Below are 16,655 nucleotides of genomic sequence, written 5' to 3'. Positions count from 1 at the left end.
ATGATCAATAAAATGTGCTCCACAATACAAGTGAGTTTGTGATCATCACTTTATTGCAGCTTATCACGTAAACAATATATAAGACCAAAAGTGTTGTGACTGAGTGGACATGCCCATATAATGTTATGAGATCTCCACCAGAGTCTGCTGACTGCATGGAGCCTATAGAGAGCGCTGGCAGCTGGAGGCATGTGGTTTTTCTGCCCATATGAAGTCATTTTGCAACCCTACACCACACTGTACAGAGCCCAGCCAAAGCAGGGAGGCTGCACGAGACACGAGCAACAAAGACTAGAATAAAAGTAATGAGCTGGAAAGTCAATCATATGAAAATGGACAGAGGACACAAAAACACAACAGCTGAGAATATCCAAGTTTAACAAAAAAAAAATCACTTTTAATACATAGTTTATTTCTGAGAATAAAATCTTAAATATTTGAATGCTTTGTCGGCAAATATACTTCCCTTTATTCAAATCTCCTTCCTTATATAGAGGCTATGTTTATGTAGATTTTTTTTATATCTATACATTTATTTATAAGTTTTTCCATGTTTTCTCCTTTCTCTTCTATTGGTTGGCTCACTATGGCTACTTGATCTTCTTCTCTCTCTTCATCCGCCTCCTTCTCTTCAGTCTTTAAGATCCTCTTCTTCTATATCTCTATTTAGCCTCTGAACCTGGTAAAGAGAAAACAGATAAATTAAATGGGGAAAGGATTTTCTGACATATAATTTGGGAGATGATTGAAATTAACACGACACTTTAGACAAATCAAACAGAACAACATTTACACTACCTATACAGACAAACACATGATCATTATTGATTCAAAGCATCTGAGAGATCCCCCAAAATTAAACAAATCTTACTAAGAAAGAATATATAACTATATATAACTATAACCTCTGACCTCAGAATAATTAAGTTTTGATATAAAATCTAATGCAGGCAGCAAGCAAACTATGTTGGTGGAGCTCAAGTCATTTTGCCAAAACAGAATCCTCAATATAAATATTTTTTGTTTAATTTGAACCAAATTTAGACTGTTTTTTGGGACATATCGTCTTTTTCTTATTCAAGTATTACAGGTAAGTATAAAGCGAAGTAGTATATATGAAGTCCCATGCAGAGGTAAGATTTATGTAGGAATATGGATATTAGAGAACGTTACTGTAGGTTAATCTACACTCTTGCCAAGAGGTAAGCACAGGTTTAAAATAAAATGTTTGTGACCATTTGATGAGTTTTCAGGTCTGATATTTACAAAACTGAATTGTGAGACATTTTTAAGGACCTGCAGACACCCTCCATTTTATACAAAGTTTGTTAACACTTTATCACCCCCCGCATTTATAACTTATAAACACTATGCAAACATACAATCATAAGTCAGAGACGCCCTCACTGAGATTCTTCGAGTCTAACAGTTTTGTTGTTGTTGTTGTTGTTTTGTTGTCGATTGTCAGTTAGTGAGCAGTGTACTTCTGGGGATGTTTCGGTTCCCACATTTGTCTGCAGAGAGAGCACACCTCACTTTCGAGCTGTTCTCTGGGACAAAAAGCTGCAGACCCAGTCCCAAGGTGAGTCTGCGTGAGACAGAGAGCGCTGTCCAGAGGAAGAGGAGCTTTGTCCGGCTGGGCTCTGAGATATCTAATCTTCTGTGTTCTGCTAAGAGGTGGTGAATTTACAGCTCACAACAACTTAATGTCTAGTCAAGTGGCGTCAAGCGATGAGGTGGCAGATTAAAATTGAATGAAACTTCTCATGTGTGTCAAGCCTGTGGAAGAATTAAGGTGCCCGGCGTGAAAACGAGAAAAGGCGAATGTCTAGAGCCAATGTTTGGTCAGTCCGTTCTGGGCTACTGTAGAAACATGGCGGTGCAACATGGTGTGCTTTGTGATGATGACCTACTCGGTTAGTAGATATAAACCGTTCATTGTACGGCAACAAAAACACAACTGTTAACATTTTTTAGGTCATTATAAACTATTATTCTCCATTTCTGCCGATATATTCCCCTAAATCTTACACACTGAACCTTTATTATGATACCTTCTCTGGCTTTTGTTTAATATTTAGTGTAAGCGAAAAAATGTAATTGCACATTTCCAATCTTGGCGTAGTAATCAAATATTAGCACAGAGGGCTAACTTGGCTTGTTTTCTATATCACCTGAATGTCACCGTCGCCCACAATGTCCCACCAAACCCCATTTAAAAGGCGTGAATGGTCAAAATATCTTATTGAACAGTCAAATCTGATATATACTTCTGTGTCAGGGGCAGTCCTATTGTACAATATTTATATAAGACATATCTTATATATTTACAACTGTGTTATATCATCTTTTTAAGAGTTAATGCTGTTGATAACTACATCAATAAACACTTTCAAAGACCTTATGTCTGCGTACAACTACATTATAGTGCGTTATAAACCATTTATTCTATGTTTATAAACTGATTATAAATCCTAATTGAGAGGGTTCAATAAAGTATTGATGTAAGCTTTTTGTTGGACACCAGCAATATCAAGCCTTTTTACAAAAATGGTGCCAGAGCAGGCGTTGGTCACACTCCTACCTACAGACAGAAGCAACCCAACAAACACTGACAGCAACAACTCAGGGGTGATTGACTCACCGTCTATAAACACAGAGCTCAGAGGACGACATCTGATACAGAGAACAGCACTCACTCAGGGATCTCCCCGCTCATGAACCATCATGTCACCATGCCAAATTCTGACAGATTCATTGTTCAATTATGTCATCAAGTAGTAGGGAGAAGCCGGAGTTTCACACCAACAGGAGTGTAATAATATTAAAAAAAATAGACACGACTGAGGACTGATCTGCATAAGAGCAGGAACATACGCTACAAAACAAATAAATACACCAACATGCACATAAACTACAGACACAAAGTACCTTGCTTTAGTTACAGGGCTAATGGTGGTGGGTTGACTGAATTTACACTGAAAATGAACAAGGGTTATTTGAGTTAATGGTGAGGGAGTGATGGAATTAGGCAGATGAAAAGAGACATTATTATAAGACGGACAAAGAGATGATGTGATGAAATGGTATGACAGTACATGAGGAAGAAGAATTACACTTAGTTAAATTATTTACGATTAATTAACAAAAAAAAATAACAATATTAATAAATTAAAATAATATTTAAGCTTTTAAAGAGGTTAAATATCTTACTATAAGAAATAAGGTACATATAGATATATATTTTGTTATATGTTAGAGTGAATATGCCAAAAATGCGAGGCTACTTACACTCAACGTAGTTGCGGGCAACGAACTTCAGCACCTCATCAATGAGGATGACAGGGAAGGAAAGCTTCAAGACTACCATCCACTGGTCGAAGTTCAGATGGGTCAGCTTGAAGACCATCTGTGGGGAGGTAAAGAGTGGGAGTCAGAAACTACATAGGAGAGCAACCACAACAAAAACTACACGCCACAGAGGACAATCATTCAAATTAATTCTTAAAACTGGGAGATTTACAGATGCAGCTCATGAGTCCCTGACACACTAAACCAACATCAAAGAACTAGCAGCTACAAAGTACGACTGTTGCGTTGCCTCACAATGCCTGTGACTTGGCCAAAAAATTGCACTGCACGGCCAACTAGCACGTACGTTTTGCGCCTGCATGTGAGGAAATAACTCCATACAAACGGGTGGCGGTAGTCTGCATTCATCATTAAAAAAGGGAATGAGGAAGACCAATAGGACAGATTCAAGATGCTAGTTTGCCAGTTAGCTCATTAACAACACAACCTGATACTAAAACAAAAAATGACATTTATTATATGCCAGCAAACAGTAACATAAACAATTCCAAACTGTTTCTACTAAAGAGCTCAGTGGCAAAAAAAGCTTACCTTCTTTAAGTCGGTTTTGATCTCACGCCCCCATGTCTTTAGTCGTTTGTTCACTTATATCACTTCCTTTTCTCTTTTCATGCACTGAGCTGAACTACCAGAGTGATTTCCATCACCAACGGGATGACAAGGGCCAACGTAGAGGGATACACCGCAAAACTAGGGCAATACCAACCAGACATTGACCAACGGCAGACTGTCAGCCTGGTGTGTCATAGCCCTTAAACCAATCAGTAAGGATTTCTGGTGACTTACGGGCAGAGGGTCAACATAGATGATCATGAAGTGAAGGGACATGGAGAGGGTCATGGCGGCAAGCAGCCAGAAGTTGCTCCATGGGGGCATGCGCAACAGAGACTGGTTCTCAGACAAGCTTTAGAAAGAGGAAAAGTGAGAATGTGTTACCCGCAGAAACCATTGGAGTCATCATCAAATGTATCATGTTCACATATGAAGACTTACCTGTTGAGAGCGTTGCACATCTCGATGGTGACCAGCACAGACAGGGCCATGGTCATGGGAGGAGCAGCCTCAAAGATCTCGCAATCGATGCCGGTGAAGTCCTCGTTCTCATCATGGCACTGCATGAAGTGGGACTGTACAGAGGAGAGGTGAGGTTAGTAAGTGTCCGCATAAGAGTGTATGAAAGAAAACATGAGACAGAAGCAATTCCTCACCAGCTGATAGTAGCTGACTGTGGGGCCTTCTTCATCATAGAGGAACCAATAGGCGGCACCACCAACGGTGGCAGCACCGACATATCCTGTTAGAGACACATAACAGCGTTGGTGTGGGCACTGGTTTCTCCTGCATTTAAATAAAATCTAAACAAAAGTCGCTTTTCCACCCTATATATGTGGTCTCCTGGCTCCTCAGCCCAGCTCTGCAAGGATTTGCATTTCCATTACAACAGCGCTACATGCTTGAAGGTGTGTCTTTACTCCAGACCAGCTGTCAATAGTTAATGATGTGTAAAACCAGCAGGCCAAAGTCCCCTGTTGTTTTGGTTTCGGGTTTTTTTTAAATGCGTGCATGTTTTTCTATCACACAGTGGACAGGTTAAAAAAAGTTTACCTGTTTGAGGTGTTTGCAGAGGTGCAGTAAGAGCCTGTGGTCTGCAGCTCTTCATCTAACATTTCACTGTGGCTGTTTCTGATTTACTTTCCTATCAAATTGCCGCTAATTCGGTTATTAATACTTTTCATTTTCCTATAGATACTTGTAACATAAAAGCTTTCATTGTGAAGTTGCAAAAATAAGGAAATGTTGTGTTTAGCAGCTGCAACTTAACACACTCCCAAGAACGGGCATTAAAGGGTAAACAAAAGCAGGGATCTGTAGTACAAACAAGGACACAGGAGAGAAATTAAACTCCAGACCACAGAGATTGAGTTAGAAGCTACAAACGCAGTGAGAGCTAAACACACAGAGGCTGTAAAAAAGTCTTTCTCTCTGTTCTGCTGCACAGAGGTAAGTAGAGTCTCGCAACCCACACAAATGCTTGTTTTTGGGCGGGGAAGTAGGGTTGTCAGGGGTTGGCCGTGGTCAGTGAGACGTTACCACTACCTGCTTAAGGGCGGGCATTTGTACTTTTGGACCTACTCCGGAAAAGGTACATCTTTAGTGTGGTTTATTGTTGCATGGTGTGGCTAAACTGATAATGTACATGCAAATGGGAAACAGTAACAACAACAGTAATAACATCCTACTTACCACCAATAGCCATGTATCTGAAGAACAGCCAGCCAGAGATCAAGGGCTCCTTGGGGGAACGTGGGGGCTTGCCCATGATGTCCAGATCAGGGGGGTTGAAGCCCAGAGCGGTGGCGGGCAGACCATCAGTAACCAGGTTGACCCACAGCAGCTGGACGGGGATCAGAGCCTCAGGCAGACCCAGAGCGGCAGTCAGGAAGATACTAAAAGAGTGAAATAAGAAAGAATAAAGCAAAAGGAAAGTTAGCTGGAGACAGAGAGACAGCTGAAATGTGACGTTTCGGTGTGGATCAGAGATCACGTAGGCCGCTCACCAGACGACCTCACCAACGTTGGAGGAGATGAGGTAGCGGATGAACTGCTTCATGTTGTTGTAGATAGCTCTGCCCTCCTCAACAGCAGCCACAATGGAAGAGAAGTTGTCGTCAGCCAGGACCATCTCAGAGGCAGACTTGGCAACGGCAGTGCCAGAGCCCATGGCGATGCCGATCTCAGCCTTCTTCAGGGCAGGGGCATCGTTCACACCATCACCAGTCTGTGTGGGGAAGTGAAGAATCTTAAGTTAAAACTACACACGTACAGATAACACACGTAAAAAAGGTAAGCTCTTTGTCTTTAAGGTTGTATTCTACGCAGCTGAGCTCTCACCATAGCAGTAATGTCATCATAACCCTGCAGGAACTCCACAATCTTGGACTTGTGAGATGGCTCAACACGGGCAAAGCAGCAAGCCCTGCGCACAGCCTCGGACTGTTCGTGGAGGGGCAGATCGTCAAACTCACGTCCGGTGTATGCCTTGCCCTCAACATCCTCATCCTCCTGGAAGATGCCAATGCGACGGCAGATAGCGATGGCGGTTCCCTTGTTATCACCTGAAATATGAAGGAGACATTTGGTGGGGAGTCAGTAAAGTAAGGCTGCATCCAAATCTCTGGATTTCACCACATTTGCAGACTCGCGGACTTTGCAGGCACTCATGGGAAGATTGCGAGTGCTGATGGCTGTCCAAATCCACATTATTTATTCTAATATTGCTTTTAGTGTAATTACAATGCCCTTTAACGCACTTTGGTAATGCACTTTATACTGTGTACTTTATGTTGTATCTACAATACCATTGTTTTGTTTGGGACATCATTGTGCTGGTCAAGGGGGCACGACGCAAGAACTTTGTTCTTTTTGTATTTTTAATATGATAAGATGTAACAATAAAGTGAATCTGAATTGAATTCAATGACTGAAACAGACTCGAGGCTTGTCTATCAGCGGCTTGCTGTATTTGCCCTCGCAGACTTTACGTGATGACAGAGAACACGTCACAGTATGTGTGACTGAAGTCTGTGAGGGCTCAGTCTGCAAGTTTCCATTTCTGTGGTGTAAAACCCGGGAGAGTGGATACAGAAGAAAAATAAATAATTAGACAGCGTTGTTTTTAGTTCATCACATCCATAATACTAACCAGTGATCATAATGACACGGATTCCAGCAGCTTTGCACAGCTCAATGGAGCCAGTGACCTCCTTGCGAGGGGGATCCAGCATACCCACACAGCCAACAAAGGTCAGGTCAGTCTGGGGAGAGAAGTGCAAATAGAGCCATTTAGTCCAAGTTTTGACATGTTAGTCACAGCTGCACCCCCATATCTGTGTATAAGGGGGGGCAAGTTCTCACCTCGTAATCGGCAAACTTGGTTGAGTCCTCAAGGTTCATCTCATCAACCTTCAGTGGGGTGTCACGGGTGGCCAGGGCCAGGCAACGCAGGGTGTCACGGCCGGTACCCCAGTCCCTGATCACAGCCATGATCTTCTCCTTGATGGCATTGGTCAGGGGCACGCGGGTGGTGCCAACACGCACATATGCGCACCTGTCAATCACACCCTCGGGGGCGCCCTGAAGAGAAAACGGTTAAATGATTATCTTGTGTTTCGTCTGCCGGCGTCTGATTGAAGGCTGGGAGGAGAAAGAAATAAGTAACTCACCTTCACGAACATCTTAGCACCACCATCACCCTTAGTGGGAGAGCAGTACACGGACATGGACTTCCTGTCACGGGAGAACTCAAGAGTGAAGTTCTTCTTCATCAGCTGTTTGATCACCTGTTGGATAAAAGATTTTTTAATTAGATCGGCAGTCACCTCACCACAGGTAAATTGAAAACTAAAAAATTGTAGGTCTTTGGAATAAGTAGGACTAATCCAAATAACAAAAAGTTTTCAGTTGTTCCCAATTAGCCGTCAGATACAAGATTTTTTAAAGATATTTTTAAAAACCAAAAAGACTGATATTTGAGCAAATCATCTTTTTCTTATTCTAACATTGCAGGTGAGTAAAGTAAAGTAAAGTTTATTCAGAATCTACACTTTGCAAACAGGTAAGTGCAAAAGTGAAAACAATGTTGTTAGGTCCAGAGGTAGATTTGTAACATCAGAAAATGTGGGCTTTCTTGCAGAAGAGTTTTAAGAAGAGAATTTAAATCTATGATGTTGAATGTGAATCATCTTTAACGTGTAGCAAATGTCTGGAGAAAACCTACTGAGCAGCAGGCGTTGGCCCTCTCAATTCTGGACAGGCTCTTCACGTTGCTGTTGAAGACGTTCATCTTCTCAACCAGGCAGGACAGGGCAGTCTCAGTGGCCTCACCGACCTTCTCATAGATCTTCTTGGCCTGAAGAAACAGAGGTAGATGTGGTTATACTGTTGAGGGTCATGCGGTTTCAGTGCAGCGAATACACTGCATGACTTCACAACGTCTTTACCTCGTTGTAGTCCAGAGAGGAGTCGTTGCACAGGGCGCAGATGGTAGCCAGCTCAACAAGTCCGTCATATCCGCTGCAGTTGACCTTGGCACCTCCCTGGGAACTGAAATACAAAGAGAGATTTAGAAATAAATAAGTTACTGTGCACCTTACTGTACAGCTCTATTTGAACAATGAAAATCAACTTACACCTCGCCCTCGGGGGTGTACTTGGAGCCAGAGATATCGAAGGCATCAAGGTCAACGTGTTCGCCTTCAACGCCCTTGATGATGAACATCTGTGTCGGACAAAACAAAAATTACTTGGGTGTGAAGAAGGCTGGTTTTTAGACAAACTGTTGGCAACAAGACTTCCTTTTCGAGTGTAGAAAAACTTTTTTGTTTTTTCTTCTTAACCTTTTGTTGCTTTACAAGGAGGTTGAAATTATGATGAGGGAAAAATGTAGGTAATTATTAAATAAAAGGAAGAATTTTAAATTTTAAATTGGATTAGAGATATTTTTCTACAATTTCAAAATTGCAATAAAACTCTAAAGACCTAAACATGTTCTGTAACTACTGTCATTATCTATGTTTATATATCATTATATATAGATTATTTGTTATTCCAATGTACCAGTGGGTGAAACACGTATTCATGTAATTTTTTATTTAAAAATTATTGTCTTTAATACATGAGCTATGTTATAATATAAACAACAAAATAAAAAGTAAAAAAAAACAACAACAAAAATGTTTAACCCACCTTGGTCACACACATCTGGTTGGTGGTGAGGGTGCCAGTCTTATCAGAGCAGATGACAGAGGTGCAGCCCAGGGTCTCCACAGAGGGCAGGCTTCTGACGATGGCGTTCTTCTTGGCCATACGGCGGGTACCGAGGGCCAGGCAGGTGGTGATGACGGCGGGCAGACCTGAGAGACATCGGTGAAAACTGTGAGTGTGATAAAGAGGTGGTGGAAAAATAAAGAGTCTACTCAAACACAAACATTGGTTTCACGATGCGTTTCCCTCACCCTCAGGGATGGCAGCCACAGCCAGGGCGACGGCGATCTTGAAGTAGTAGACAGCACCACGGATCCAGGAGCCACCGTGGACGGGGTCGTTGAAGTGGCCAATGTTGATGGCCCAGACGGCAACACAGATCAGGGAGATAACCTTGGACAGCTGCTCGCCGAACTCATCCAGTTTAGCCTGCAGAGGAGTCTTCTCCTGCTCGGTGGCGGCCATCTGGTCACGGATCTTACCGATCTCAGTGGAGACTCCGGTGGCAACAGCAACACCAATGGCCTTGCCGGCAGCGATGTTAGTGCCCTACAGAAGAGATGATGATGAGTGTAACAGAATGAAGAATAATGCTAAAAAGCTTGAAACAAAGTGAAGATGAAATAATGATGGCCCTTACAGAGAAAAGCATGTTCTTCTTGTCCTGGTTGACAGCCCTGGGGTCGGGGACAGCCTCTGTGTGCTTGATCACACTGACGGACTCACCTGAGAGAGACAACAGGAAATCAACTCAAAACTGCCAGCACAGATGAGACAGAGAAACACATGTTGACAGATTTAAGGTTTCTTGAACGCTTACCAGTCAGGATGGACTGGTCAACACGCAGGGTGGTGGACTTGATGGAAACAATCCTGATGTCAGCGGGGACTTTGTCACCAACTGTTGGGATCACAGAAAAAGACAGTCATCATTAAAAATGTTTTTGCTATTTCTATTATATGGTCATAGAATCATTTTCTTATTTACATTAAACATAAAAATGAATGCAGTCAACATAACTGTGTATATTTGTTAATTATATTAAATTATTGGCTCCTGGTCTAAAGAAGTTTGCACATTGCTTTGCAACTCTGGATTTAGTGAGGCTTTTAAATAATGTAAAGCTTCATATTATTTTTTTCTTTTTAGAAAATCTGAGTTTCCCAAGGACAGAGGAAAGTGGGCTAATGATATATGGACTAATCCAAAACTGCATCCCTTTACAATCAGAAAAACAGAATAGGGTAAAGAAATGATGCTGTATACACTTTGTCTAGAAAGCAAAGATTTCTCTGTACTCAGCTGAGAAGTCGGATAGTATGTTAATCTAGAAGAAGAAAAGCGGATCTGTCCAATGTATTGTTAACGACACAGAAAATCAATTTATTTTTTCTACTGTCCTTTTTTATTGTAAACTGCATGATGCTTTGTTGGATGGGACGAGGGTGAATATTGATTTTGGTTTGCTGTGGTTTATTTTTTATTTGTTTTTCTTGTCCTTTTACACATTACATTAGTTTTGTTTAGTTTAGTCATTTTCCAACTCAAATACACAAAAGAAGAATAATAATAAAATTAAGTAACTGTTGTTGAAGTAGTGACAAACCAAAGCAAGTTTTGCACTGCACTTACTTTTTTTTTTTTACATCTATTGTTTTGCTTTGCATTTGAAATGACCGGAAAGGCTTGTATCTCATAACTCCATGTGGGATAGGCTAAAGACATGACACCAAAATAAATAGAAAATAAAAATATATAGTTGTACAGTGGTAGTGATAGTAGAAGTTATTTTAAATTCAGAGCCAAATGTTCAGGGTAATAGGGAGGAGGGGCAGCTGGAGAGACAACAGGTGTGCTCTGACAAATGAACAGAAGTGGGCAGTGGCAGGGAGAGGTGAAGATGTGTGGCAGGTGCTAGTGAGGGTATTTATACTCATGATTTTGTTTTGCTTCAGTCAGCATGTTTTCACAGCAGTGCTACTCACATTACCTTAAAAAGACACAAGGCTTTGCCATCAGTCTTTACCAGACACACATATATCCTGAATTCTTCTGTTCCTTCAACAGAAATATGTCGCAGCTCACTGGATCTTTGTTGTATCTTTCTACAGTTACATTACAATTAGACAGTTAAGACTATTTGACATAACAGTCTGTGATATTATTCCCCTGACATGAACGTTTACAGATCAGGCTGACAGATTGGGGGTTCCGCTCTTTAAAAATGATAAACAAATCTTGACATATCTTACCAGACACCTCCACAATGTCTCCGGGGACAATTTCTCTGGCCTTGATCCTCTGCACACTCTTTCTGTCAGAGCGGTAAACTTTGCCCATCTCAGGCTCGTACTCCTTGAGAGCCTCAATGGCATCTTCAGCGTTACGCTCCTGTTACACAAACAAAGACAAAAAGACAGAGAGAGTCAGTAAAAAGTCAATAAAGACAGAAGTACACATTCACAATTATGAGCTCTATTATTGCTCTAACAATAATTGCTTAACTAATGTCAGCATGCCTGTTAACACTAGTGTGAATGTAATCCATTCTCATGTTGTCCTCGGTCTGGCGCTGGCAGTGCCCTCTAGCAGGCTCTGAATCATTACACACTGATACACAACTACTGATGACACATGAGTAGGTCAAATCTGTGATCTGATGTTTGACATGTATTGTTATGGGGGATATTTTTCAAATAAATACCAATATTGTGTAGACAGTGGTGCATGGATTTGCAACAATAAAGTACACACTGTGTTCAGGGATAATATTTGAAGTGATAAAATCTTGCAGTAGGTTGCCAGTTCTGTTTTCAATGAAACAGGAACGAAGCAGCTGATTTCAACACTTGGCTGGGATGTGATGTTCCCGTAGCGACTGATGCCCAACAGCAGTGTCAATTACTCACTGGCATTCATGTAGAAGAGCATGACTTGCATAATGTGAATCATCCATCACCTATCTGATGATCATATCATATTTATCTTCTTGAATTAATGACTGTTTGTATAAGAGTCACTCAATGTTGTAACAGCAACTTCAGAGCTCACACCAGCTATTTTGAGTCTCAAAGCTGTAAAAGTTCCAGTTGAGCAACAACGTCTGGGTATAACAACATGGCAGTAACTGGAGCCTTTGTGCTTTCTGTCATCTTTGCAATAGATATGTGTTGTTGCTCAACGCGCTGCTCCTCGTCACTGACCTGCCACACTCCAACAACGGCGTTAGCGATGAGGATAAGAAGGATGACGAAGGGCTCCACAAAGGCAGTGACGGTCTCTTCACCTTCCTCGAACCAGGCCAGCACCTAAGGTCAGAGAGGTAGAGGAAAAAAATCAGTGATGGCGTGAGCACAGAATTGGAGACAACAGTGACAGCGGGCTATAGAAACAGCTTGAGAAACTGCCTGCAAATATGTCTGAACCTCAGGTACTTTAAATGGACAATTAATATTCTTTAAACATTTGGATAGAGAGATTCTTAAAAATATTATAATCCTATATATATAATGTGTAAAGTCTGAATAATAAGGGGCTACATTGCTGGCTTCCAATGGGAATTTATAGAAAAATGTGATGATTTTAAAATCTTAATTATATTAGCTATTTTCAAGACTTCATTTAGTTTGACATTTTATAATCTGTTCTTTTTTTCCTGGTGTTTACGCCTGTTATTTTGATAACACATTTGTATGCCATAACATGATTACATAATCCTTATTAATTCGATCTCAATGTCATGTAACTCCTTGCTCCTTCTTGACTTCATCCCTCTCTCCGTGGAGGCCCTTCGTTCCTTCCTTCAGGCCTGACCTTTCCCGAAGGATTCAGTTTCTCTCCTTAGCTTGGGGCTTTCTTAAAATAAACCCTTACCCCCTCAGCCCCCCTATACTTCCCTGACCCCCATCTCTCACTGGCTCCTCAATATTCGCCTTCTAAGGCCATCATGACAGCTGCCCGAAGGGGTGAAAGCTGGGCGCAGGAATTAATACACCTCCTACAAGCCCTTGCAATCCGTCTCCCTCCTCTCAAGTTGTCGTCCTCAAAAATACATGGATGGGTGGAGGGTAAGAAGTCATCTGGACAAAGTGACCAGGCAGAAACTATCAGCTGCAGTGTGCTTGTTTACTGATATAGTTTGTGAGATGAGTTTTAAAGTTAAATAACCTGTTTTTGGCATGCAGTCAGTAAGACTTAGAGATTACTGAGCCAAAAATGTAAATTTGATAAAACAAGTTTATTCCTGTTAATGACAATTGCAAAAAGTATGCACCGATTTTTCTTTTGCAGATTAAAGCTGAGTGCCTGATCCCACGTGGTGTCAGTGTCACGTGCTATCTGTTGCTACTATTATGTGTACTACAAATCCTACTGCTGTTACTTGTTGTTACAGGAATAACTGCAGCTTAGAATTACAGACATCATTTTAAAAAATGAATACTTGTTTACTTACAAAAGAGATGCAGGCAGCCAGCAGCAGGATCCTGACGAGCAAGTCCTCGAACTGCTCAGCGATCAGCTCCCAGATGCTCTTACCTGAGGAAGAGAGACAAAGAGGGACAAGAGATATAAATCATTGGGTAATTATCATAAAATATAAAAGTGATGACTGACATATGCAAGTGAAAGTTTTGGTTGTGTTTACGATTTATGAAGTATTGATTTCAGATCTTTGTTACTAAAGATGATGATCAAAATGTAATACACACTGCCAGAACAATGTCATTAGTATGTGGGCATCACTTGTATGTATTAATATTACAACCCCTCTGTGTATTGGGGGCATTTTAAATATTAATCCTGGGTTGAATCAGGTGTCTGGCTCAATTTTACATATTTTGCAAATGTGGATGGAAAGATAAACACTTACCCTCCTCAGCGGGCAGCTCTGGATTTGGACACAAAGGTGAGGGAGGAGAAAGGTTGTGGAGACAGAAAGACAGGAAAAGGATGATTAATACACAGAAAAGAAATACGGTGTCAATCAAGAAAAGTTTTGTGCAAAACTTTGTGAGGAAAATTCTTCATTTAAGATGATAAATATGACCTCAAGAACTCAAGAAACGTCCACCTTTTAAGAAATCTGTGTGCTCTACACATGCCTGACCTCAAAAAGCCATCGTACTGTGTTTGATATTAAATTAGCTTCGACGTCTAACACAGGCCTACTGAAATCCTCACTGCGGTGGCTGTTCACTTCATAAATTCCTAAACTTGTAAACAAAGTAAAACATCGCGTTTAATTGCAGTTCACTTAAATACTCCAATGCAGCAGAAACATCACTGTGAAAACAAGAATGCTTTTACATATACTTCATAACGGACACTATTGTGTCTAATTCGCCATTCCACTGCTTATTGATTAGCAATCATATCAAGGATCATTTAGCCATAAGCCATCTAAGGACCGCCCCTTTCTATCTGGCCTAAAATTATCCGTCTCTCCTGTTAACTCCCGCCCCCTATATCACCCAGGAAGCTTCTTGAGCCATCACCTGTCTCTCTCGCTCTCCAGCCATCTTCTTTGGCTATCTTTAAATAGCTCTTCAAAGCCCTCAAAGTCTCTGCTTCTCAATGTCTCTGCATTTCTACCAGCTGTTGCAACTCCTCTCTAAAAAAGCATCACATGCAAAAACTCAACCCAGCCTGACGCAACAAGTATCTCTTAGGACTCAGGAAAACACCTCCTGAAACTATCCTTGGAAATGTACTTTGTGGAATATCTTGAATGCAAACACTCAGATTTTTTTTTTAACTGTGAGTTGAGAAGTTTCTCTATGCGGCCTTGTTGCCAAACAGTGACTTTATGAGTCCCTTCTCTTTCAGAAGGCCTGCCACCCCATCCCTCCATCCCGCACTCACCATTGAAGCCATACTTGTCAAGGTTCTTCTTGAACTGGTCGGGGGTGAGACCAGAGACCTCGTTCACCCCAAAGTAACTCAGGCATTCTGCCGGGATCTTTGTATGTGCGTTCTCCATCCTCTCAGGATAGACAAGGGATTGCCCGTCTAACCGTGCCTATCCGCGCTCTTTTACTTCTTAGATGTTCTCTGCAGCTTTTACCCTTGTTCCACCACCCTCGCCTAGAAGTGTGGCACCCTCCAATTCAGGAGTGCTGGATTGACAGAAAGAGCGAATAACTGCATACACGTTCAGGGTTTTATACCACCAAAGGGCTCAGGATTGGTGGACACCCCGCTGACACACGCCCCCAAATTCCAGCATGGGAGGGCATGGTGGTGGTAGTGGTGGGGGGGTGCGGGTGGGGCTCGAGGTGGAGCAATGGGGAGGTGGGATGGTGGACTTGGACAGGAACTGAGGACATGGCTTGGATTTGGAAAGGAGGCAATGCAAGAGAGAGTGGTGGCGAAGGGGCTGGAGGGTGGGGGTCGCACGGTGGATGAAAATGAGATCTGTTTTTGGAACATGCATGGTCAGTGGAATAAGACGAAGGGAGAAGGTGAGAGAGTGAGACAGGAGATCATCTAGAGGGGAGGAGGGGGGTGCATTGAGTGATGGCTCAACTGGTATCTGCTGAGGAAGGTGGCTGAGCCACAGAGAGACTGAAGATGGTAGACGAATACTTGATTACAAGAATTAGCTGGCATTTTTACATGGACAATGTGAGTCAGACATGTCGGCACATTTACACATGAAGTTCAAAGTTCAAACCAGAAACAAGAACTTTGTGCAGCAAAACTGCATCATAAACATGTGTTTTTTTATCTACAGCCGCTCATCAAAACAGAGGCACCAGACCTGATAATAAACCCAGTTAAATAAGACATGGGAGCAATAAAGGAAAAGTGAGTGTGCAGTGGAGGAATGAGCACTGGGGGACAGGAATGCCAAGAGGACAGTCTGCGTGTCACACTATCGCACCACAGAGGAGAAGCCCCGGCCACAGATACAGGAGGATCAAGTTTTATTTCTCTTTTTTTATGAGGAAGGGAAGGCAGCAGGGAGATATGGCACATTCGGTAGATGCATGACAGATGATCCGGCCACATATTACTATTCAGTACGGCACAATGGCCTCTTGTGGCGGATTCATAGCATTGAATTTGTTATTGCCTAATAAGACATATTACTTGGGTTCATTTGCTCTAGTCAGTTTCTGTTTTATCCATAAATCTGTTTGGTAACTACGCATTTGATCACTTATTAGTTGCTGTCTTTTGTCCTTTCTCTCTGACAAATTCATTGGTATCAACTCATGTAAGGAAAACACAATAAAAAACATAATGTTCACCACAAACTCTGTTGATTTACTATTTGTTTTAAGAGCAGTAAACAGCCGTAAACAGGCTGCTGGGTGGCGCAGACAGGAATTCAAGTTGCTGTTGCTAATCAATAAACTGACAGGTGTTCCTGTAAGAACAGCAGTGGTCACTGCTCACCACTTCTGACAGCTACAGGGGCACATTTTTGCTGCAATCTATTTATTCCTGTGTTACGTTGTCACGCAGTGTCACTATGCCAGCCACAATCAAAGATCAGTTTGTTTTCAGTGTGCAC

General features: G+C 41.8%; 1 protein-coding gene across 2 annotated transcripts; it reads right to left on the bottom strand.

Annotated features, from left to right (window-relative positions):
• Positions 1–31: 31 nt before the first annotated feature.
• On the bottom strand, positions 32–15,284 carry atp2a1l (ATPase sarcoplasmic/endoplasmic reticulum Ca2+ transporting 1, like). Of its 2 annotated transcripts, XM_042507386.1 has the most exons (24): positions 14,999–15,284; positions 14,007–14,024; positions 13,590–13,672; positions 12,340–12,444; positions 11,389–11,527; positions 9,956–10,036; positions 9,776–9,861; positions 9,387–9,684; positions 9,118–9,284; positions 8,562–8,650; positions 8,373–8,475; positions 8,150–8,281; positions 7,596–7,712; positions 7,288–7,506; positions 7,076–7,187; positions 6,265–6,488; positions 5,931–6,151; positions 5,617–5,819; positions 4,581–4,666; positions 4,366–4,499; positions 4,159–4,276; positions 3,292–3,409; positions 2,932–2,978; positions 32–679 (listed from the first exon to the last, which is right to left on the bottom strand). In XM_042507386.1, exons 1-23 carry the CDS (start codon positions 15,114–15,116, stop codon positions 2,974–2,976), a joined length of 2,976 nt encoding a protein of 991 aa, XP_042363320.1. In that variant the 5' UTR covers positions 15,117–15,284; the 3' UTR covers positions 32–679; positions 2,932–2,973. The 2 variants fall into 2 exon arrangements, with proteins under 2 accessions (XP_042363320.1, XP_042363319.1); XM_042507385.1 differs by lacking the exon at positions 2,932–2,978.
• Positions 15,285–16,655: the final 1,371 nt, after the last annotated feature.

The sequence above is a fragment of the Plectropomus leopardus genome, chromosome 19, assembly GCF_008729295.1.
Source record: "Plectropomus leopardus isolate mb chromosome 19, YSFRI_Pleo_2.0, whole genome shotgun sequence".
NCBI lineage: Eukaryota > Metazoa > Chordata > Actinopteri > Perciformes > Serranidae > Plectropomus > Plectropomus leopardus.
Note: the sequence above shows the minus strand (reverse complement) of the source record. Positions and strands in the feature narration are given on the sequence as shown.

Bases quoted from the DNA above. Each gene is read 5' to 3' on its own strand.
- atp2a1l (XM_042507385.1), bottom strand. From the start codon at position 15,116: ATGGAGAACGCACATACAAAGATCCCGGCAGAATGCCTGAGTTACTTT. The intron at 6,489-7,075 runs GTTAGTATTATG...TTCATATTTCAG, and splicing joins CCGTGTCATTATGATCACTG to GTGATAACAAGGGAACCGCC. The intron at 4,667-5,616 runs GTAAGTAGGATG...TGTCTCTAACAG, and splicing joins CAGATACATGGCTATTGGTG to GATATGTCGGTGCTGCCACC.